We start from the raw sequence: 25,772 nt of genomic DNA, 5'->3' as shown, positions 1-25,772 counted from the left end.
TGCCAGCAACCACTGTAAAAGAGTAATAAAAAATGCAAGAGAGCTATATGCCCAGTCTGTTAAATCCAAGGTAGCTGATCAGCGGCTTGGTTCCCACCAATTTTGGCAAATAACAAATAGGATCCTGAACAGAAGTGTGCGTTCTATCCCAACCATTATCAATGGATCAGAGGTCATCTCGTCAGCGTCAGACAAGGCCAAACTATTTGCAAAGAACTTTGCAGCTTATTCTACCCAATGCGACCAAGGCCATCAACTCCCCATATTTCCTCCTATAACACAGAACATGCTAGGTAACATACAAATATCCGTGCATGAGGTCGCCAAACTAATCAAGAACTTTGATTCCAGTAAAGCAACTGGCCCTGACGGCATCCCAATTATAGTGTTAAAAAAGCTTCAACCAGAACTTGCTCCCATACTTACAAAACTGTTTAAGCGCTGCCTTAAGGAGAAGTGCTTTCCGACTCCCTGAAAGACATCATCAGTTTGCCCTGTATTTAAGAATTCAGGTGATAAGTCATCTCCCTCTCAGTACAGACCAATAAGTCTCCTGTGTGTTATGAGTAAGTTGCTGGAATCCATGTTAAATAGAGAAATAGTTAACCACCTCATCAGAAACAACCTTCTTAGTGACACACAATATGGCTTCCGCTCTGTAAGATCTACCGCAGATGTGCTGACGGTTTTATCTCACAGGATTAGTGAATCTCTTGACAAAGGTTTCCTTTCTTGGGAAATTGCTCTTGACATATCAAAGGCCTTTGACAAGGTGTGGCATAAGGGTCTACTTCACAAGATTTCCAGCTACGGTATAACTGGAAATGTTTTCTCAATCATTAAATCATTTATCTCCGATAGGCTAATAAGAGCAGTGGTCGATAGACAAAGATCAGAGGCCTGCAGTATTAATGCTAGAGTCCCTCAGGTGTCAATCCTGGGCCCAACTCTCTTCCTGATCTACATCAATGACCTCCCTAAACACACACTTAAATCATTCGTTGGCATCTATACTGATGACACGACCATCTACGGCAACACATCAAAGGCTGTAAATGACAAAGTTCTCTCTGATTCTCTCTCCTCTGATCTCGAGCACGTGGTTCAGTGGGGGAAGATGTGGCTGGTTACCTTTAATGCGTCTAAAACCAAACTTCTATCCTTACATCATCAACGCTCTGATCCCCATCTGGCATCAATTGGGATGGATGGCTCTCGTCTGGGAGAGGTCCCGTGTTTTGACAAGCTTCTGGGTTTGACCTTTACTCCTGATCTGAAATGGAACACGTACATCAAGTCTGTTGCCAAGGTCGCTGGAAAGATGGTGGGATCCTTCTACCGCTCCAGAAGATATCTCACTACTGATGCAATTCTCTATCTATATAAAAGCCAAGTACGTCCAAGGATGGAATACTGCTGCCATATCTGGGCAGGAGCTGCTAAAAACAGCCTAACCTGCCTTGACAGAGTACAAAATAGACTTCGTGGCTTAGTGGGGGATGTCCTTTTCTCTACCCTGCAATCTCTCTCCCACAGAAGAGATGTTGCAAGCCTATCCTTGTTTTATTGTTATTTCCATGGCAGGTGCTCGTCTGAACTCCAATCTCTGGTCCCCCTCGCCAATCTTTCACGAAAAACACCTGTCTAGCCGAATCCACTGTGAAAAATTTCCCCCACTCTTTATCTGTGCCTAAATAAAAATGTGGATTCCATGAACAAAGCTTCTTTCTTAGAACTGCACGACTGTGGAACTCTGTTCCGTCTGCCTGCTTCCCACCTGACTACAACTTGGATGTCTGCAAGTCCAACGTTAACAAATTCCTAATGAACCGCCCCCCCCCCTTAAGTAAACACTTCATCAAATCTCCACACTAACATAATGTACTTGCAATAACCCTTATCCCTGAGTGGCTTCCGGGCCTTGATAAGTGGCGACCACTGTGTAAAAAAAAAAGAAAAAAAGAAAAAAGATAAATAAAGATTAACCCCAGTACCATGGGGTAGTACTGGAATATGGCAAAAAGGGAATAATGCAATAATTGTTGCATAATATAGTGATATCTGATTAAGTCAAGGCCACTGATAGTACCTTTGTCCCTTTGGGTCAGGTGTCAACCATAATGTCTCGTATAATCTCTGCAAAAGGGGGTTGAGCAGTTAAGAGACAAAAGGGGTTGTAGACTAAAAACAAAGGTTAGATTAACTAGTGATGTCTCGAATAATCTCACAGAGCAATTAAGAGACATAAGTCCTAGGACTAAACAAATGTTATTCTAACTAGTTTAGTCAAAGAATTTCAGAGAGGAAGTTTAAAAAAAAAAGAAGCTATTTGGGCAGTCAGAATAGAAATCTATCAGGCACAAGGAGAAGAGAAACTAATATGACCGATATGATAGGTTCAGGAAATTTGAAGGTTGCTTAAGAAAATGAGAAAAAAAAAACTTGCACGATGGAAAATAAAAGAAGTAACAAAATAATCTGAATATACAATATAACATAACTGACTTTAAAAATAAAAGTGATCTGTTTCAATTTGGTGAATTTAAAGACACAATACCAGTTAACATCAAAGATTATCCAGGCCTTCTTACGCTGAGCAGGAGTTTGCTAGATCGATTCCTAGCAATCTGGCCAAGGATATCTTGGCTGCGGTTCCCTCTCTCCAGGAGGTTGAAGCAGCTGTCTATAAGCTGAACAATTGAAAGTCTCCTGACCTGAATCAGTTGCATACAGAGATCTTTAAATGTTCTGGGCCCATGGATCTAGTCTTCCCTCGATTTGTCTGGTTTTGTAACACATTGTTAACATCTAAAACTTTAATTTTGGACAACAAAGCTGAAATATTTTGGCACTGATTCAGGCAATTTCTAAAAAGTTGATTATTTTTGTCTTATTTATCTGTATACCAAATTTCAAGTCTTTAGATAAAAAATTTGCTGAGTATATAGGTTGAGAAGTGTCCTCTCACACACACACACACACATTCTCACTTTTATAGGTATACTAGACTTCCCTTAGATTAAATAAAAAATCCTGTATATAAGCGAGGTGTAAACCGTTGAAGCAAAATTGAAAAAAAAAAAAAAAAGTAAAAACATACAAGGAGGGAGTGTGTATTGTATAGGTTCAGCCTAGTTATTTTTGAGTGCGTTAACAGCCTTCAAAATATCGGAAAATAATAATTAAGTAATATTTAACAGCGAGACCTTTTCAAAGCAAATTTTAATGCCACCCTTCCATGTTTTGAAGTGTTTCTATGTATTTTTAAAATGTTTGAAACTTATGAACCTCTTTTTTTTTGGATAAATTGTGGTTATGTACATTACGCAAATTGATCTTTCAAACTATTTTTTCTCTAATCTTTTCCTCATTGGAAATAGTGATTTGATAAACTCATAAAATAAAAATAAAAAAAAAATTAAAATTAAAAAAAGTCATTTTGGGAATTGGAAATTAGGCTCAAATTTTTCTAATTCTGATACTCCAAAAAAATTGATATTTTCTTGATTCGTACAAATTGTTTCAACACTAGTATCACCACATTAAGTTACGGCGCTTACCTGAAAATCTGGATTTGGCCCTTTACTAAGATCATGATTAAAAGAACCAATAGTCATGAGGCCCTCGAATTTCAAATTTGGACAATGTTCTCTGATGTTCCTGACAATCTCATTGGCCTGATCGGGAGGACAGCCATTCTTTGCTGAAAAATAATAATAAAAAAAGGATCTTTAGTTCTATTATAGAACTAAACTAACTATGACTCACTGGGTCAACATTTGTTAAATTTATTATTAGAAGAATACCCGTCCCAGGACAGGTAAAATCAATTCCCCCCAAACATTACAGTTTTATACCACTTCTATGGCCTTTACAAAGATGAAAATCAAGATATAATGCTACGAAACCTTATGTTTAGAATATTTATTCCAATTTTAATCAAAATCTATAACATTAGCTTCATTCCAGAAAATGTTTAAAAGTTAAAGATTAAGGGATCTTAAAAGGAAAACAAAATTCAAGAGATCCTGCTTAATTGATATCTAATTGCCATGAATCAAATTTAATGCAAATCTGAAATATTTGAATTTTTAAATGGGATCTTGTGCTCATATATGCTTCAAAATCCTTTTAAAATACTCCCATGAAACTAAAAGTTGATAAATATTTATTAATTGATTTGTAATGCTAAAATTACACAAAGATCGGATATATTTAAATTTACAAAAAAGGGCTTCTATCCCTTCTTTGTATGAAATAAAATTAAACTAAATATAACCCACATTATGCACATGAGGCGAGTCATGTCAGGTTATTCAAATCATTTGGTTTACATAATTAATAATATACAAACATTGGGGTCAACAAAATGTGTAGTGGCTAGTTATATAAATGAGACTGCTTGTTTAAATATGTATGACGAGATCCCTGGCGACACCAGATGATCTTGCTTTTCAAATAGAGGAAGAGAAGATGGGAGGGTGTTAGGGTCAGGAAGAAAAAGGAAAAAGGGTCGCCAGCCGAAAATGTTTGACTCAGATGACGAATCACTCATGGAAATAAATAGTTATCGCTTATCACATCAGGGCCGGGGTGGGGTTTTTAAGAGAAAGACAACGAGAATTGACATCTATCAACAACGAAAGGGTTGTTTTTAAAACCTTTGAGCGATATGGAAGACAGCTGGAGTGACTAATAACTCCTAATTAAGTGATAAGCTAGTTGGATAGATAAATAAATAAATTGGACCTAGAGAGAGATATGGTCATGAAAGACGAAGAAGAGAGAAAAGAAAGAGAAAATGGAAAGAATAAAATAATGAGTTCACGAGAGAAGGAAAAGAATAAGATAATGGAAAAAAGAAAGAATAACTCCAAAAAGGTGGAGGGAGGAATTTCTGATTGGATAAAAACGATTGACTTTTTGGTGTTAGGGTCTTTAGTTGAGAGTCCTTTTTTACTGACTGGCATCAAGACGTACACATCGCTCTCGCCCCGCCTGGGGGGGGGGGCGAAACCCTCATAAGAGCTAAGTTGAAGGCTCTTGTTTTTAGCTGGGGAATTGATTAGTGGAACTTAAGTATGCAACCTGCATCATGAAGCTTGAATCAAAGAACTCGACTAAACAAGTGTAAAACGATTTATGAATAATTATTTTGTTTCGTTATATAAAAATGCCCCAGAGTTTTTCCTTGTTTCTCGCTTGCCGGCCTGAATAAAGATACAGTTTGTTTCAGATATCCCCTCACGCCAGATGATGAAGGAGACAGACTGGATCCAGCACGAAGCCAGAGTGACGGCCGAAATCGACAATGTTGCCACACGAACTTAGGGTCATGCACATTTCGCGTGCCCTGAGCAGCAGAAAGATATTTTCCAGTGACCAGTGAGAGTCTGGTCACCCTTGAGGGGTCCACCACTAGACAAGTAAGAATGTAGCCCTGCTGGGTTGCATCTATGGTCCTGTGAGCTGGGAGTGATGAACACGGCCAGAAGTATGTCACAAGTATGCTCCAGTGAACCAGGATAGCGACGGCCCTCGGCCCGGCCCCCAGAGAAGATGGGTAGGGTATATATTATATATGTATATATACACATATATATACACACACAAATATATATATATATATATATATATAGTGGAGATGGTAATTAATAAAAACTGAAGAAAGTGCTCAATACTGTTGTAGAGCAAATATGCGTTTTATTTTTTATTACCGTATCTTTCTGTTAAGTTACATTATTGTTTCGTGTAGCCGAAACAATAATGTAACTTAACAGAAAGATACGGTAATAAAAAATAAAACGTATATATATATATATATATATATATATATATATATATGCACATACTCACACATACAGTGTCAGCAAAAAGAAAGTCCGCACTTGTATAATTTTTTCAAAAACTGCAAATCTAAGCTAAATTTAATGTAACTGTTTAAACAACCTTTATTCCTCTATAATTTTACCTGTTCATATTTGACGTTTAATTGAAATATTCTAGTGTTCATGTCAATTTAAAAAAATAGCTTCAAATTGAGGAGGCAAAAAGAAAATACGCAGCAACAAATTCACTTAAAACCAGCTTAAATTATCGCCCCTAAATCAGTTTAAAATATTCACCAACAGGCAACAAAGCATCTCTAATCGTAATTGTTGTTGTTCCAGGTTATATAACGCAACATTTAGTCCATATGCCATGGCTTTCTCTTAGTGATCATCAGGAGCCCATTAATCTCCACCTTTCTGGTTTATCCAATCGAGAAATTGGCTGCAGATTGAAATGTGATGAGAAAATGGTACAAAAGACTGTGCAAAATCACCAAAACACAGTGTTCATGATGCCTCTAAATCTGGTCGTACTAGAGTTACTTCTAACAGGGAAGACAATGCTATCAAAATCCGCAGCCTAAGAAACAGATTTGAAACGGCTCCCCAAATCCAATAACATGCAATCTTGCTAAAAGTGCTTTCTTTCTACTGTCAAGAACAGATTAAAGGAATATAATTTGCGAGGATATGTTGCAAGACACAAGCCGATGATTTCTGTAAAGAACAGAAAGCGCCGTCTGGACTTTGTCAGATGCAGTGAATATAATGACTCTTCATATTGGTCAAAAGTGCTTTTTAGTGACGAAAGCAAGTTCAATAAGCTAGGCAGTGATGGTAGGCAATACGTCTGTCGGAGGAAAGATGAATTTAATCCTAGGTGCTCAGTTTCAATGCTGCAAAGTGGTGGACGTTCAGTTTTAGTGTGGGGCATTATTACTACTAATGGTCCATGGCCTATAGTTCGCTTGCAACGTCGAATTAATATGTTGATTAAGCATTTTCTACGCTACTTTGGTCAGAATTTGGATGATAATCCCATCTTTATGCAGGATAATGCTCCTATTCACACAGCTGACAATGTCAAGAGGTTTTTAGGAAGCTGAGTTAGTGCTTTTCGGGCACTCCCTAATAAAATAAATAATTCAACACAAGCTACTGAATAAACGAACAAACAACTTTGTAAAACTTAACAAGGAAAAGGTTTATTGAGGCAAGTCAGGGTAAGATGCCAAAAAGATATAACTCGGATAAAACATGTCTGCCTTTGCCCGGTAGTTATTCCCAAGTGGGAATCGTCGATACTGGTGTAGGCAGAGAGAGAGAGAGAGAGAGAGAGAGAGAGAGAGGAAACAGGTCCGCTCTCTTTTGCGTCTGGCTGGAAAGGAGGAGTTTTTCTCGTCCGGAATGGAAGCAGTTTGAGTTCCTTAGGGGGTAAGAAAGGTCCCTGTGCTATGCCTCTGATTGGTCAGTATGCACAGTCAGGGAAAGTACTGACGCACAAGAAAAAGAGTTCTATTTGTTTCTGCTACAGGTTCCTGGAAGAGCATAATATTCCCTGTTTAGATTGGCCTGCACAATCTTCAGACCTCAATCCTATCGAAAATGTATGGCTTTACATAAAGCAACAGTTATGCAATGATAAAATTTCAAATTTGGAAGAACTTTGGACAAAAATTAAAGAAAAGCGGGATGTCCTTTCCTGGGAGTATTGCTGCAGTCTAATTCAAGGAATTCCCAAAAGATTGCAGACTGTCAAATTGCAGAAGGGCTATGCTACTAAATATTAACTAGTTCATTGTGTTCCTGTTATATTTGTGTTGCATTAATGTCCTAAAGTTACATTTAAATAACAATTTTCCATTGTCCAGACTTTCTTTTTGACGCCTGTGTATATACACACACATACGTACATATACACACACATATATACACATACATATATAAATATATAGACACATATATATTATATGCACACATACACATATATATATACATACATAGATATATACATACATACACACATACATATATACACACACACACACACATATATACACACACACACATATATATATACATATATATACATACATACATATACACACCACATATATATACATATGCATACATAAATATATACATACATATAGACACACATATATACATATATATAGAAACATATATATATACATATATATATAGAAACATATATATATATACATATATATAGAAACATATATATATATACATATATATAGAAACATATATATATATACATATATATAGAAACATATATATATATACATATATATAGAAACATATATACATATACATATATATAGAAACATATATACATATACATATATATAGAAACATATATATATACATATATAAACATATATACATATACATATATATAGAAACATATATATATACATATATAAACATATACATATACATATATATAGAAACATATACATATACATATATACAGAAACATATACATATACATATATATAGAAACATATATATACATATATATAGAAACATATATATATATACATATATATAGAAACATATATATATACATATATATAGAAACATATATATATACATATATATAGAAACATATATATATATATATAGAAACATATATATATATATATATATACACATATATATAGAAACATATATATATACATATATATAGAAACATATATATATATATACATATATATACATATATACATATATATATATATAGAAACATATATATATACATATATATAGAAACATATATATATACATATATATAGAAACATATATATATACATATATATATACATATATATAGAAACATATATATATACATATATATAGAAACATATATATATATACATATATATAGAAACATATATATATATATACATACATATAGAAACATATATATATATATACATACATATAGAAACATATATATACATACATATAGAAACATATATATATATACATACATATAGAAACATATATATATACATACATATAGAAACATATATATATACATACATATAGAAACATATATATATATACATACATATAGAAACATATATATACATATACATACATATAGAAACATATATATATATACATACATATAGAAACATATATATAAACATACATATAGAAACATATATATATATATACATACATATAGAAACATATATATAAACATACATATAGAAACATATATATATATATACATACATATAGAAACATATATATAAACATACATATAGAAACATATATATATATATATATATATACATACATATAGAAACATATATATATACATACATATAGAAACATACATATATACATACATATAGAAACATATATATATATATATACAGAAACATATATATATATATATACATACATATAGAAACATATATATATACATACATATAGAAACATATATATATATATACATACATATAGAAACATATATATATATATATACATACATATAGAAACATATATATATATACATACATATAGAAACATATATATATATACATACATATAGAAACATATATATATACATGCATATAGAAACATATATATATATACATACATATAGAAACATATATATATATAAACATACATATATATATACATACATATATATATATACATACATATATATATACATACATATATATATATACATACATATATATATATACATACATATATATAGAAACATATATATATATACATATATATAGAAACATATATATATACATATATATATAGAAGCATATATATATACATATATATATAGAAGCATATATATATACATATATATAGACACATATATATATACATATATATAGAAACATATATATATAGAAACATATATATATATATACAGAAACATATATATATATATATACATATATAGAGAGAAACATATATATATACATATATATAGAAACATATATATATATACATAGAAACATATATATATATACATATATATAGAAACATATATATATATATACATACATATATATAGAAACATATATATATATACATATATATAGAAACATATATATATATACATATATATAGAAACATATATATATATATACATATATATAGAAACATATATATATGTATATACATATATACATACATACATATATATAGAAACGTATATATATATACATGTATACATACATACATATATATAGAAACATATATATACATATATACATGTATACATACATACATACATATATATAGAAACATATATATACATGTATACATACATACATATATATATATATATATATATACATATGTATAGAAACATATATATATACATATGTATAGAAATATATATATATATATATATATATATATATATATATATATGTATGTGTGATGATTGCAACGTCTTGTCAGACGAGTGCCACTCCCCCAGACATTTAAAATCCATGAGCCCAAATTCCTGAGGGAGTATTTATACAAAGATGATGTTACAGAGTGTTAGCTTTGTACGACAGCTAAGTCTCTCTCTCGGTTCAAAATGTTGAGATCCAGCAACAAGCAAGAGCAAGATAGCCAGCAACAAATTAAACTGCAGACCTGCTTAATGCGGGTACTGGTCTTCCGCTTTATGGTTTTTTAAATCAGAGATTTGCTTCTCCTAGAAAGGTTTCCTTCACCACGGCTTACGGGAGCCCTCTCCACCCCAATACACATATACACACACACACACACACACACACAAATATACGCGTATATATATATACATATAGACACATATATATATATATATACATATATATAGACACATACATATATATACATTGAAGCTAGAAATAATTGTAAGAGAGTGATAGAGACAGCTAAGACAGATTACTCTGAAACCACCAGAAAACGCATCGAAGCACAGAAATTAGGAACCCGGGATTTTTGGAAAATCTACAACAGCGTAGTAAATACTGAACTGTCATCTAAGCTTCAGTCTCTGTCCCGTCAATGAAATGTTGCATCCCTTTGCCTGTTCTACAAGTATTTTAATGGTGAATGCTCTGACGAATTGCAAGTACTTGTGCCTCCTCAACGTAAATACTCCTGACAAACCCGACAAGCAGCTAAATCCCACCCCTACACAGTAGAGATCCCTAGATGTAAGAGAGCTTTCTACTCCAGTAGTTTCTTCCCCAGAACCGCTAGACTTTGGAATTCTCTTCCGGGTCCCTGCTTCCCCAACTGTACTGACATGCAGAAGTTCAAGTATAACATGAACCAACATCTTGCTGCCCAACTCCCTACATAGTACCCCAGTAGCTTATGTCCCTGATTGTATCCCCCTACACCAAAGTGGCAATGTGCCTTGTTTGAGGTGAAAATGTAATATATATATATATATATATATATATATATATATATATATGTACACACACATACATATATATACACAGACACATACATGGGTATGCATACATATACACACATACATATATGTATATATATATACAAAAACACACACACACATATATATATATGATGAGAATAATGGATATAGTATTCCAATAAGATAGAGAGATGATGTCCGTTAACATTTCGACTTTATAGTAAGACTTCTGAATGAATAAATTGAAAAAAATAAAATACCAGTATTTGAAAATATATTTGTTGTGAAAGTATGATTTTGTTCTATTTCCGAACAAAAAAGCCATTGATATATTTGAAATTATTCTTGTTGCGAAAAGGACGACTTTGTTCTATTTCAGAATGAAATAAGTTGTTGAAAATTGAAGAAAGTAATAGCATACTCTAATGGTGAATGCTCTGACGAACTGCAAACACTTGTACCTCCTCGACGTAACTACTCCCGACAAACCTGACAAGCAACTAAGTCCCACCCCTTTACAGTAGAGATCCCTAGGTGCAAGAAAGCCTTTTACTCTAATAGTTTCTTTCTCAGAACTGCAAGTCTTTGGAACTCTCTTCCGGGATTCTGCTTTCCCAATTGTACTGATATGCCGAAGTTCAAGTGTAATGTGAACAAACATCTTTCTACTCATCTCCCTCAATATTGCCCCCGCTAATTATGTCCCTGATAGTAGCCCCTTACTTCAAAGTGGCACTGTGCCTTGTTTGGGGTGAAAATTAAATTTAAAAAAAAAAAATACAAATAAAAAAAAATAGCACTGTGAAGTGAGTAAGATTTTTTTGTTTAATTTTTTAATGCCATAAAGGTATTAAATAATTTATATTCCAAAAAGAATATAAATTACATCATATCTGCTTTAAAAATATTAACGACCATATGTTCTGCTGATAAATTCATTTCCTTTCTTTATTTTTTACCTCTCAACACTTGTGGAGGAAAGTTGATAATATCACAAATAAATACTGCCCTATTTCGTTTTCTATGGACAACATAAGGATATGTGCTTGTCACTTAGTTCACATGACAAGTCAGAGCCATTCATATTCCAATAGATTGAGGGTACAGGTTTGACAGCTGTTGTTTCCGACTGCTAGTACAAGAGCCCTAACTCTTAAATAGCAGTTGCTCTATCAACAGTTGTATAATATATTATATAATATTGAGATAAATAGTATTATATTGCACATGAAAAGAGACTCCGTACTTACCTCCTGTGAGCTTTCCTGGGGCCACAACTTCATAAAAAAAAGCTACTAGTCTACTTTACGGACTTATTAGTCAAACAAACACTTATTAGTTACTCTATCTAAATCTATATATCTATAAAAGTGAAATTATCTGTGCGTGTGCGTGTACATTTCCCTACCAAAATACTGTGTCAATTTTCAGTCTACAGACTCAAGATTTGACATAAGGGGTATTGAGATTTTGGAAAATCTTTTGAATCTGTTTTCGACCAGAAATTTGGTTGTTAAGGAGTCAAAGTTCAACGATTTGACCTTTGAAAACTCTGCCAAACTCCTCCATCAATTTTAGGTTTAAATACTTGAAATTTTAGATGTAGATTACTTGGACATGGAACTTTTAAATTTGATTTGAGCCCAAAACAATAAATGTTAAGGAGTCAAAATTGGGGTCAAAGTTAAAAAAATAAGACCTCTGCGATCTCTACCAAATTATTCAGCCAATTTTTGGTCTAAACATTTGAAATTTTACATAAAGTGTATTTAGACATAAAACAAGCTTTTTAATTGGTTTTTGGTCGAAAATTTTGCTATTAAGGGATCAAAGTCCAAAAGATTTTACCTTTGCAGTCTCTAGCAAACTATTCAGCAAATTTTAGGTCTAAACATTTGAAATTTTATATAAATTGTATTCAGACATGCAGCAAGCTTTTTAATCAGTTTTTGGGTAAAAATTTAGCTACTAAGAGGTCAAAGTTGAAAGGGTTGATCTTTGCAGACTCTACCAAACTCCTCTGCCAATTCTGGGTCTAAAGACTTGAAATTTTAGATGTAGGTTACCTGGACAAGAGTCAAACTTTTTAATATATATATATATATATATATATATACATATGCACATAAAGTTAAGAACAGTACATAGGGCCTGAGCAAAGCCGGGCTGAACTGCTAGTATGTAATATGAACAATCATCTTGCTGTACAACTTTTCACTTTGGAAGCTTCCTTTATATCTGGGCCCTAATTACAGTAGATCCGTACATTACAGTGGCAATATGCCTTGTTTGGGGGTGAATAAATGTATTAAACAAATAAACAAAAAAAAAATCACACACGTGTGAGCTAAATTACTGACCTTCTTCAGCACTAGTGTTGATTTGTACCATAACAGACAAAGGCGTTTCTCGTTTTTGACAAGCTTTGTTTAAGGCTGTAGCGAGTTTGAGAGAATCCACTGTCTCCACCATGAATAAATTTGGGGTATCTGAAAAAAAAAAAAATATAAACAAACGTTTCATTGGAAAATTATAGAAATTAAGAAACGAAAATAGAAAATATAGAGCAGGAATATTTTGGTGTTCACAAAGGTGCTAGTCTAGCTGCACAGATGAGCTGTGATACAACGAAACAGTACTGTATGTGGATCACTATTAAGCCCCCCTCTTTGGATTGAGCACTGTCATAAATGTATTTCACCCAATGCTTTGTTTACCTATTAAGCAAAGCTTACTATCTGTTTGTTTGTAAACAGACCAGTAGTTTGAGCACAAGTGTTTATTTAATAGGCACTTGATGAGAGACATTTACAAGCATCAATTTGTGGTCCTGTGGTTAGAAATGCCGTAGGTTTGATCTTCGGCTGGGGGAAGGTCCTAGTCTAGCCCACACTGATGAGTTGTGATATATATATATATATATATATATATATAGTAGAGTCCAAAAGTTAAGGAACTATTGATCATTTTTTTTTTAATGGCTTCTAACTTTATCTATGAAAAAGAAAAAAAATTTTTTTGGTGAATTTTCCAATGTTTAATAATGGTAGTTAAAGAAAAATTTTTTTTTTAATTTTTGATTTTAATACATATTAGTTTTTTTACATATAAATAAATTTAATTAAATTACAGGCGTCCAAAAGTTAAGGAACGAGGGAAATTCATTATGAAAAAATAAAGAATCCTTTCAGTATTTAGTGAAAAGCCCCTTGTTTTCAATCACACTATGGCATCTTTTGCTGCAAGACAGAACCAATCGTTCACATGTTATAGGTGAAATATTATTCCAGGATGTTTTTATACATTCCCATAAATCATCAAGATTTTTTGTTTTTTTTTCTGTGATCTTATCACCAATAATTTTCCAAACATTTTCAATTGGATTCAGGTTTGGGCTCTGAGCTGGCCAATCCATAACACAAATATTGGATCTATTTAGCTCTTCTAAAACTATTTTTGCTTTATGGCACGGTGCATTGTCTTGCATAAAGATATCAGAATTAGAAAGATTAGGTACCACATGTTCTCTAATCAATTCTCTGTACATTCGGGCATTAACTTTTCCATGAATTCTCACAAGGGGGCCAGTTCCTTTTGAAGATATCATGCCCCATACCATTATACTGCCGCCTCCAAATTTTACTGTACTTTTAACGCACTTAGGGGACAGTCTTTCTCCATTTTTTCTTCTGACATGTGGTCTTTTGTCTGATCCGAAAAGATTAAATTTAGATTCATCAGTAAAATGAACATTTTCCCATTTTTTTTCTTCCTAAAACAAATGTTTTTCGGCGAATAACAATCTGGCCTTTTTATTCTTAATAATTAATTTGAGCATGGACTTCTTGAAAATAATCCAACTTCGTTTAATCTTTGTGAGATGGTTTGTCGGGAAATCTTGTGTCCAGTTTCGGATGTAAAATCCCGGAATATCGAAGCCGCAGTTTTAAAGCGATCAGAGCAAGATGATTGAGTGATTTTTCTATCCTCCTTTTTAGTTGTTATTAGGGGTCGGCCCGATTTTTTCTTTTCAGTCAATGGTAAACCTTTTTTTCTATTTTCAATAATCCGAAAAACAACGCTTTTAGACATTTTCAATATTTTAGCAATCTCCCCTATGGACTTTTTTTTCATCATAATGATCACAAATAAGTTGTTTTTCTTGTACAGATAGCCTTTTTCGAATATTTGGAGTCGACATTTTGTTGTTGTTAATAAAATTGTTAACGTTTGTATTAATTTTCTGCGTTCCTAAACTTTTGGACGCCTGTAGTTTAATTAAATTTATTTATATGTAAAAAAAACTAATATGTATTAAAATCAAAAATTAAAAAAAATTTTTTTCTTTAACTACCATTATTAAACATTGGAAAATTCATCAAAAATTTTTTTTTCTTTTTCATAGATAAAGTTAGAAGCCATTAAAAAAAAAAAATGATCAATAGTTCCTTAACTTTTGGACGCTACTGTATATATAAACACATACACACAGACTTGACAGAAAAGAATGTACACCCATAGAAACAGTTTATTTCAATAAACATATAATTTATAGAACAAAATCAAAAATCAATGGTCACAAATTAAATAACTAATACTTAGTTAACATTCGCTATGCTGTTTTTAATGCTCAGACCCTTCTAGACATAGCATTGATCAGTTGACGAATACCATCTTGAGGAATTTCTTGTCATGTTTAACGCAATAATGCTAAAAGTTCAGTCTTAGAAAATGGCTTCCTTTCTTTTTGTGAAGGTTCCATCCAGTCTAATTTGCTCCAAATGTTTTCAATTGAGTTTATATCCGAGGACTAACTGAGCCATAAATCCTATTTTGGTCAACCAATGGTGTGTCACCCTAAGAAAGAGTTCTGTCTTCCATAAATAGGGAGTTAATTTAGTTAATTTTACCACTTAAGAATATTGGTAGGAGTGCTTCATGTAATATTGAAACATATTTAGCAGAAAAACTGACATTAATCCAAAAGGTCAGAGATTTCTCCACCATCTCATGAGCCCAATCTTTTCTGTGCTTGATATTGGCAGGATGAAGAAGAAATTTCCTTCTCATAGCTCTTCTATAGTAGCCCAGCTTGTGAAGATACCTGACAACCGTTCTGGGATTGACACCAGCTTTTGTTGCAATGTCAGAGGCTTTGCACCAAGGATTCTCTTCAACGTTTCTTTTCACAAGACAAAAGGTTCTTTCAGAGGGCCCAGAGAGATCTGGATATGGTTTTGTGCAGTCTTTGTCTTTTCTTGTGAATTGTACGATCACTATTAACAATAGAAAGAGGGTAATGAAAGATTTTTTTTTTTTACACAGGCATCGTCACATTATCAAGGCCAAGAGGCCACTCAAGGATAAGGGTTAAAGAGTGTACAGTAGAAAATTGGACAATATAGTAATCATTAGTAATGAAAATTCGTAAAATTTGTTAACTTATATGGAACGGCTCATCAAGAACTTATTTACGTTAGACTTGAACACAACCATATTGTAGTCAGCCGGAAAGTAGGAAAACGGAAGACAATTCCACAGGCGTGCAGTTCTAAGAAAGAAGCTTTGTTCATGGAATCTATATTTAGGTTTAGGCACAGATAAAGAGTGGGGAGAATTATTGATAGTGTTTTCAGCTAGACGAGTGTTTCTTGTGAAAGTTTGGCGAGGGGGGACGATAGACTGAAGCTCAGTCGAACACTTTCCATGAAAATAACGATACATCAGAGACAAACTCGCAACATCTTCTGTGAGATAGAGGTTGTAGGGAAAAAGGACATATCCTACAAGGCTGTGAAGTCTATTTTGAACTCTATCAAGGCAGGATGTCCTTTCTAGCAGCTCCTGCCCAGATGTGGCAACAGTATTCCATCCTTGGACATACCTGGCTCTTATATAGATAGAGAATTGCATCAGCAGTGAGATATCTACCGGATCGATAGAAAGATCCCACCATTTTTTCAGCGGCCTTGGCAACAGATTTGATGTATGTGTTCCATTTAAGATCAGGAGTAATGGTCAAGCCCAGAAGCTTGTCAAAACTTGAGGCATCCTGAAGACAAGAGCCATTCATTTCAATTGATGCCAGATGTGGATCAGAATATTGATGATGTAAAGAGAGAAGCTTGGTTTTAGATGCATTAAAAGTAACCAGCCACTCCTTTCCCCATTGTACATTAGACTAAGACCACCTTCATGTTGACCGACTATTTGTCCTCACAGATATCTTGAAAGGCCTGATACTCCTTTGCTTCAATGTTGTTAGATGCAATTTTAATACTGTAAGTTATTTCAACACTATTGTTATCTGTAAATATAAATAAGTATATATTAATCTTAGGAAAAATATTTATTTTAGTGTCTATTCTTTTCTGGAATATATATATATATATATATATATATATATATATATATATATATATATAAAGGAGATTAGAACAATAGTCTAAAGAGCTGAGTGTATTTTAATGTAATAGTGAAATTACTAGTTTAATTAAAATACAGGAAAGAAAAAGTGCTCGTTGTAATTTAGATATATAATAAGCTCGATAGGTAAATATCCTAGAGCTAATTCAATATTAAGTAATGTGATTGATAATTTAAAATTTAAAAATCAAATTATAATTAAATTAAAATTAAAAATAAGAAGGAACAACAACAAAATCAATTATCTGTACGATCGTTTCGGAAAACAGTGTTTTTATTGTGGTAGACATCAAGTTACGGACAATAATTATTACATATAGTTTTTTAATAAACAAGGTCTCCTCGTCAGCAAATTGTGAAGGGTTTTTATTAAATTTAAAAGACACCATAAATAAACCTAGCATTAAAAGTAAGGCAGATGTATTATTCGTGGCAACCAGCAATGCATTTTGAGGATGCTGACAATGGTCCTGTTGTCATAATTTGGATTATTAGAGAACATGAGTTGTACAGTGGTGCATCTCAGATCTCACATGTTACTTTTATACACGATTTCTGAATTAATTCATTGATATATATATAGAGATGTTATATATATATATATATATATATATATATATATATATATATATATATATATATATAGAGAGAGAGAGAGAGAGAGACATGTTATTTCTCATTTTGAAGTGCGTTTTTCGCATTATCGAATCATGTTATTCGTTACCGTTCTCAATTTCTTCATTCATTTTTTTGCAGGCTTTTCGACAGCATGAACAAAATTCAAATCCACATAATTTACTTGTTCCAGTCCAAACTAGGCTGAAAAGCTGCTGAGACAGCTCATGATATCACTGATGTGTTTGGCCCAGGAACCACTAACGAACGTGCGGCACAACGGTGATTCAAGAAATTTCACAATCACAATGAGAGCCTTGAAGATGAAGACGGTCGCAGCCAGCCAACTGTGGTTGATAACAAATATTTGAAAGGCTTAATTGAAGCCAATCCTTGCAAAACCACACAAGAAGTTGCTGTTGAACTCGAGGTTGACCCCTCAACAGTTGTTTGCCATTTAAAGCAAATAAGGAAATCAAAAAATTTGGATAAATGAGTGCTACATGAATTCAACGATAATCAAAAAAAATTGTTTTGTTGAGGTGTCTTCTATGCTCCTTCTGCACAACAAAAATGACCCATTTCTCAAACGGATTGTGACATGTGATGAAATGTGGATCTGCTACAACAACTGATGATGTTCAGCACAGTGGTTGGATGCCAGAGAAGCTCCACAACATTTCCTGAAGACGAAATTGGCGGTCTTCGGCTGGTCTCATCTATCATAGCTTTTTGAATCTGGGCAAAACGATTACGGCGGAGAAGTACTGCTGACAAAATGACAAAATGCACCAGAAGCTAATGGTTAATATGAAGGGACCAATTTTCCTCCATGACAACGCTCACCCGCATATTGTTCAACTGACCCTGCAGAAGCTGAACAAGTTGGGCTATGAGGTTTTGCCTCATCCGCCATATTCACCAGACCTCTCGCCCACTGATTATCACTTTTTCAAGCATCTCAACAACTTCCTGCGCAAAAAATGCTTCAAAAGCAGAGATGATGCCAAATTGGCCTTCAGTGACTTCATCGTTTCCAGATTTCTATGCTAATGAGAAAAATAAACTTGTTTCTCGTTGGCAAAAATGTGTCGATTCTAATGATTCTAATTTTGATTAATAAAGTTTATTATGAAAGGAGTTATGATCTTTTGAAGTTGAACGCCAAACAACAACATTATTTTTGCACCGACCTAATACTTTCAGACATGATAGAAGGCTACTATTGCTCTTGGGATTTGTACACAGCTAGCCAACTAGTAGATGGTCTGCAACAAAAAAAAAAGAAAACCGGTTTGCATCAAGCGGAAATAGAATAATGTCATCTTTTCTAGGGCGACAATTTTATCGTTCCACCCTGTAGTTTGCTACTTTATTTATCTTTTAAATGAGACCTTAAAAAATGAAAATTCATCTGAGTAAACAATAAAAAAAGAACATGTGACATTGCTAATGGGAGAAAGGGAAGAGGGAGAGCAGTCATCCTCATCCTATTCCTTTCTCAGAACTCTTGCTTGTGCCTGGTTGATAAGTGAGTTTAATTTGAACATCAGTAAAATATTTTAGGAAAATAATTTATCCTTTCCTTTTATATTATTAAATCATGAGACCAAAGCTTATTATGATTATTTTAGAAGCTTATTTTTTAATGGAAATCACTCCAGACAAGGCGTGAAGCCACTTGATATAAGTCACTAGCAAGAATGAAAGATCATTCTTCACTACTACTTCTTCATTATTAACGTCTTTATTACAGTTTCCTTTCATAAATGATCGAACACGTGTTGAGATAGCCAGGTTAACAGGGTGTCGTCTGAAATGCTACCAAAGATAAAATAAGTTGTTCCTATGCCATTAAACACTTAAAAAATTAGTACAAATCAGCGGACGAAAAGAATGAAGAAAAAGTTAAAAAAAAATGTCCACCTTTTCTCGTCATATGCTTGCGATATTGTTACCTAATGCGCAAATGAGATGCTTCTGGTTGAGTATAAAAAGTCTGATTTTTCAGAGACTGGGTTGATTTTAGATTTAGTAGCAAGTGTTGTTAGCAGTAAGTTGTGCTCACAGTAGAGTGTTTTGGAGTTGAGTTTTGACAGCGGAGCGTCGAGATTTGGAGTAGCGACTTTTTGGCAGCAATGTGTTGAATCTACACTTGATTGTTTCAACCACAAAGGGGAAGGCCAAGCAAAACAGTGAAAAGGATGGATTTTAGAGAAAGAGGGATAAATAAAAGCTTGGTCAGAGATCGGTTGGTTTGGAAGTCAATTTCTAAAAGTTGTCCAGCACATGTCAGCATGTAAAGCAAATTATTATTTTAAAATGTTTCATAATAGACAGACTAAGCAAATTTTAAAATAAAAACTTCTAGTGTCAATAACACGGCACAACAATAAGAAATGAAAATTGGTTAGTCAGAAACAAAGTTTGACATGTCAGCTCAAATGCTACTTTGGTCTGACTTTGAAATTCTGACAAAACAGCATTATATATATGTATTTTATTAAAATGGGGATCATCACTTATCAAGGCCAAATGCCACTTGAAGATAAGAGTTTACGAAATTGAATGATTGTAAGAATCAAGTCTGAAGATTTGTTCTAGATGGGAATCTGTTGACGTTGGTTTTGAAGACGATCAAGTTGTAATCTATGAGGAAGCAGTCCCATGACAATGTGCTTGGAAGAACTTTGATGCTAGACACTGAGAAAGAAAGGAAAGTTTTCCTCATTTTTGCTTTGAACGCTTTACAAGGAGGAACCAGAGATTTGAGCTTAGTCCAGTAGGTTCCATAGAAATTGTTGGATAGGAGGCGATGCCAGAAAAACATTGGATGTATTGCAAACATGCAGATTCTGGATCTGGGCAAAGCCAGATGTTAAATCCAATTTCTGACATAATTTGATGGAAATCAATCGACATCCTTCATGGAAATCAATCAACATCCTTCATGGAAAATTGGAATGTCCTAGTAAATGACCTATGACATAAACAATGGGATCATTCTACATTCTAACATGGGTTGGAATAAAAAACCAAAAACAATGGAAACATTCCAAGTTGAGGAATGTTGATTTATGTCAACATAAGATGACAGAACAGAAAACATAAAAGAGAGAGCCAGCAACTGATATTTCTACTGCCACCGACCCTCACCACTAAACACCCATATCAACCGCATTTTGTTCCGCTGCTCTCACTCTCTCTTTTGTCCAATGCCATCAGTTGATAAATGTAAATAAACAAGTTTGTCTATTTTTATTTAAAAAAAGCTACAGCAAAAAAAATAACATATAATTTTGCACACATTTCAACCAGAAACTATATAGACCCGGTTATATAAGAAAACAAGCTGAGCATATGGGGTCCCCTCTACGAGTGAAACATTTACTTTCACCATGACTGATGTTTGTGCAAAATTCAAGGTGTGGTTATTGAAAAAAGTGCAAACAAACAAACAAAAAAACGAATGAACTGGAGTAAATTACTAGGTCTAATTCATCCTTTGTCAGGGGACCAATAACGATAGAGTAGAGAAAGACTAACAATATCTATTCTGTGAGTAAGATGAATCCCTATTAGATTGTGAAGTCGATTCTGAATTCTGTTAAGGCAATAAAGAGTCCTCTGAGTGGCCCCTCCCCATATGTGGCAGCACTACTCCATCTTGGGACATATCTGACCCCTATATAAGTAGAGGAATGCATTAGGAGTCAGGTACTTTCTGGAGCAGTAGAATGATCAAACATTTTTTTTATGGTGAAGTACATGACTTTATTGCCAATAACATGGTACAACAATAAAAAAATGAAAATCGTTGAGTCAAAAGCAACGTTTGATTTGCCAGCTTAAATGTTCCTATTTACTTGTCTCCCAAAAATGGAAAAGTTAAACACAAGGTCGGTTCTTAATGTGGAGAACATCAAAAAGAGGCCACTCTGGATTGGAACAAAGATTAAAATTTCCTCAGTCTAGAAAGATTTCTCTTTCATTGGCAAAGGACAAAATAGAGTAACTGTAACATATATTACACTTTGTTCCTAGCCAAAAGGCCAAGTTGTTGGGTTGTCAGCTTAAATGTTATTTGGGTCTGACTTTGAAATTACCACAAAATTATAATATGTGTTTAATTAAAGAAATATATCAAATTAGTTTACTTAATAACTTGTTGATTTTATTTCGCTGCAAATTTCCAATGAAGTGCCATTTGATTTCTTTACATTGTTCCAAAATCTGAAAGTAAAAAAAAGGAGGACGTCAGGCTTGGGATGATAGTTTCATAACAACATAACAGGTACTACACTACCTGCAGTCCTAAAAATCTCAAAGTAAAAGAAATTTAATTTAAAAACGGTGCCATGAAATTAAATAAGAAAATAATGACTTTTAGAAAATCAAGAAGAAAGGGATTGTCAGTGTTTTTTTTTTTGTTTTTTTAAATTTTCTTCCTTTGAAGATTGTAACGTTGGGAATGGGGCAGTTAAACTAGCTGCCAACATTACCCTGCTTTTTATTGAAACCAGCCAAGAGCTCTTTTTAGTATCCTCGTTGTTCCCTTAAGTGCAATTGTCTGGATCTCTTTTGCACTTGGTTCACTAGGATTATTATTTAGGTAGGACTTCAGGTTCTTCTTCATAAGCCCTGTAGCACCTATAATAACTGGTATGATTTATATCTCCCTAAGATTCCAGTTTCTTTTCATATCATATATGAGACCTTGATACTTGGTCTGTTTCTCCCTTTCAGCTCTGTTCAGACCTCCATCATTAGGGACACTCACTTCAACCAAGGTTGCAACTCTCTCTAACTTATTCCATATAACTATGTCAGTTTCACAGCACCATTTTAAAGGTAGGTGGCTGTAGGGATTACATTTTCGTAATTTATGGTATATAAGTCATTTCCACCTGTTCTTTCAGGTTGATGTTCCCACAAGAATTAAGACAAGCATGATCAACAAAATTGGGATATTAAATATAACATACTCATCTAGTGCCAAATGAATTTTACTCTTGTCTGTGGAACACAATACCACAGGGTTGTTTCCCAGCAGACTACAACATGATCGTTTTCAAGTCCAATCTTAACAAGTTATGCCCTGTTTCAACTATAGTTTCCAATCCTGAAGTTATTGTTTCACTGTCCACCAGAAAAAAATCATTAACCTTTATCCTCGAGTGGCCTATGGGTCTTGAAAAGCAGCGACATTAATACCCCCTCCCCAATACAATGTTTCTGTATAATCGTTATTTTCATGGAAAGTATTTGACTGAGCTTCAGTCTATGGTCCCCCCTCACCTAACTTTCACAACAAACACTCGTCTAGCTGAAAACACTATCAATAATTCCCCCCACTCTTTATCTGTGCCTAAAATTAAACATAGATTCCATGAACAAAGCTTCTTTCTTAGAACTGCACGCCTGTGGAATTGTCTTCCGTTTTCCTGCTTTCCGGCTGACTACAATATGGTTGTGTTCAAGTCTAACGTAAATAAGTTCTTCATGAGCCGTTCCATATAAGTTATTAAATTTTACGAATTTTCATTACTAATGATTACTATATTGTCCAATTTTCTACTGTACACTCTTTAACCCTTATCCTTGAGTGGCCTCTTGGCCTTGATAATGTGATGATGCCTGTGTAAAAAAAAAAAAAAAATATAGGGCTTTACGTTGTGAGTGAAACAGTCGCATTTGCGAGTGATTTTTCCAATAGAAATAATAAAACGCTTGTTTTGGTGGAAAGGAAGCACGAAATAAACTTTGAAAAGGTATGTGTCCTTTGCTGGTGTCCCCACTGATAATGTTATTCATCATGTTGTGAAGGAACTGTCTCATGTTATTGTCCTGTTATATACTTGGACAGGTATATATACCCACAACGAACTGTAAATAAACGCAACGTACATCACTAGATGATCAATAGAGACGCTGTCATAAATACACGTTACGCACATTCAGTAGACACGTAAATACATGAACGTTGGACACAAGTAAACAGTTATACACTTGTTATATAGACGACTATATAACATTCGTTTATATACACCCTCCTCCCCACAGTGCAACATATGCATAGACAACTTTATTCAATAAATGTACTGTTTATAACTTTATGTGCATATGTATATATTAAAAAGTCTGCATGTGTACGGTAATGTCTTTCTATATAATAGACTTCCTTAACTACCATAGAGAAAAGTTGGTAGAGACTGCAGAGGTCAAATTTTAAACTTCGATCCCAATTTTGACCCCTTAACATTTATTGTTTGGGCTCAAATTAAATTAAAATGTTTGACCCATGTCCAAGTAACCTACATCTAAAATTTCAAGTGTTTAAACCCAAAATTGGTGGAGGAGTTTGGTAGAGTCTGCAAAGATCAACTCTGTAAACTTTGACCTCTTGCCAGCCAAATTTTTGCCCAAAAACTGATAAAAAGCTTGCTACATGTCTGAATACCCTTTATGTAAAATTTCAAATGTTTAGACACAAAATTGGCTTAATAGTTTGCTAGAGACCACAAAGGTAAAATCTTTTGAACTTTAACCCCTTGGAAGCCAAATTTTCAGAAAAAAAAACAAAAAAAAAACGATTAAAAAGCTTGCCCTATGTCTGAATACACTGTATGTAAAATGTCAAATGTTTAGACCAAAAATTGGCTGAGTAATTTGGTAGAGACTGCAGAGGTCAATTTTTTTTAAACTTTGACCCTAATTATGACCCCCTTAGCATTTATTGTTTTGGACTCAAATCAAATTATAAAGTTAGATCCATATCCAAGTAACCTACATCTAAAATTTCAAGTGTTTAGATCTAAAATTGGCGGAGGAGTTTGGTAGAGTTCTCAAAGGTCAAATCGTTGAACTTTGACTCCTTAACAGCCAAATTTCTGGCCAAAAACCGATTAAAAAGATTTTCCCAAATCTCAATACCCCTTATGTTAAATCTCGAGTCTGTAGACCGAAAATTGACAGATTTATTTGGTAGGGAAATGTACACAGACAGACACACACACAAACATTTTCACTTTTATAGATATATAGATTAAGTCTTTTTTTTCTCTAGAGTATTGTGTCATTATAAAAATTTACTTACATTTGAATCGTTTCCTTTGTGCTCTAATTCTTGAATCTGAAATTTGGAGAAAGCAAAACAATTTGATATACTTTGATTATGATTGAATTGGTATCAACGATATAGTTAACATTTTTTTTTAGACCAATTTCACCCCAAACAAGGCACAGTGCCACTTTGATACAGGGGGCTACTATCGGGAACATAAGTTGCAGGGGTACTATGTAAGGAGTTGAGCAGCTAGATGTCTGTTCACATTACACTTGAACTTCTGCATATCAGTACAGTTGGCAAAAGCAAGAACCCGGAAGGGAGTTCCAAAGTCTAGCAGTTCTGGGCAAGGAACTATTAAAGTAGAAGGCTTTCTTACATCTAGGGATCTCTATGTAGGGGT

The 25,772-nt window shown here is 33.5% G+C and overlaps 1 protein-coding gene across 2 annotated transcripts in view; it reads right to left on the bottom strand.

Annotated features, from left to right (window-relative positions):
- LOC145245841 (pyridoxal phosphate homeostasis protein-like) overlaps positions 1-25,772 on the bottom strand; it is a 62,871-nt gene that overhangs the window by 7,419 nt on the left and 29,680 nt on the right. For both annotated transcript variants that reach the window (XM_080107495.1, XM_080107496.1), the window contains exons 3-6: positions 25,400-25,435; positions 22,461-22,536; positions 13,623-13,751; positions 3,561-3,703 (exon numbers count right to left, since the gene is read on the bottom strand). In XM_080107495.1, the coding sequence (XP_079963621.1) occupies positions 3,561-3,703; positions 13,623-13,751; positions 22,461-22,536; positions 25,400-25,435 (384 nt within the window). The remainder of the gene's footprint in view (positions 1-3,560; positions 3,704-13,622; positions 13,752-22,460; positions 22,537-25,399; positions 25,436-25,772) is intronic.

This window comes from Euprymna scolopes, chromosome 23 (genome assembly GCF_053919585.1).
Source record: "Euprymna scolopes isolate OS-2025 chromosome 23, ASM5391958v1, whole genome shotgun sequence".
In the NCBI taxonomy this organism is placed as follows: domain Eukaryota; kingdom Metazoa; phylum Mollusca; class Cephalopoda; order Sepiida; family Sepiolidae; genus Euprymna; species Euprymna scolopes.
Note: the sequence above shows the minus strand (reverse complement) of the source record. Positions and strands in the feature narration are given on the sequence as shown.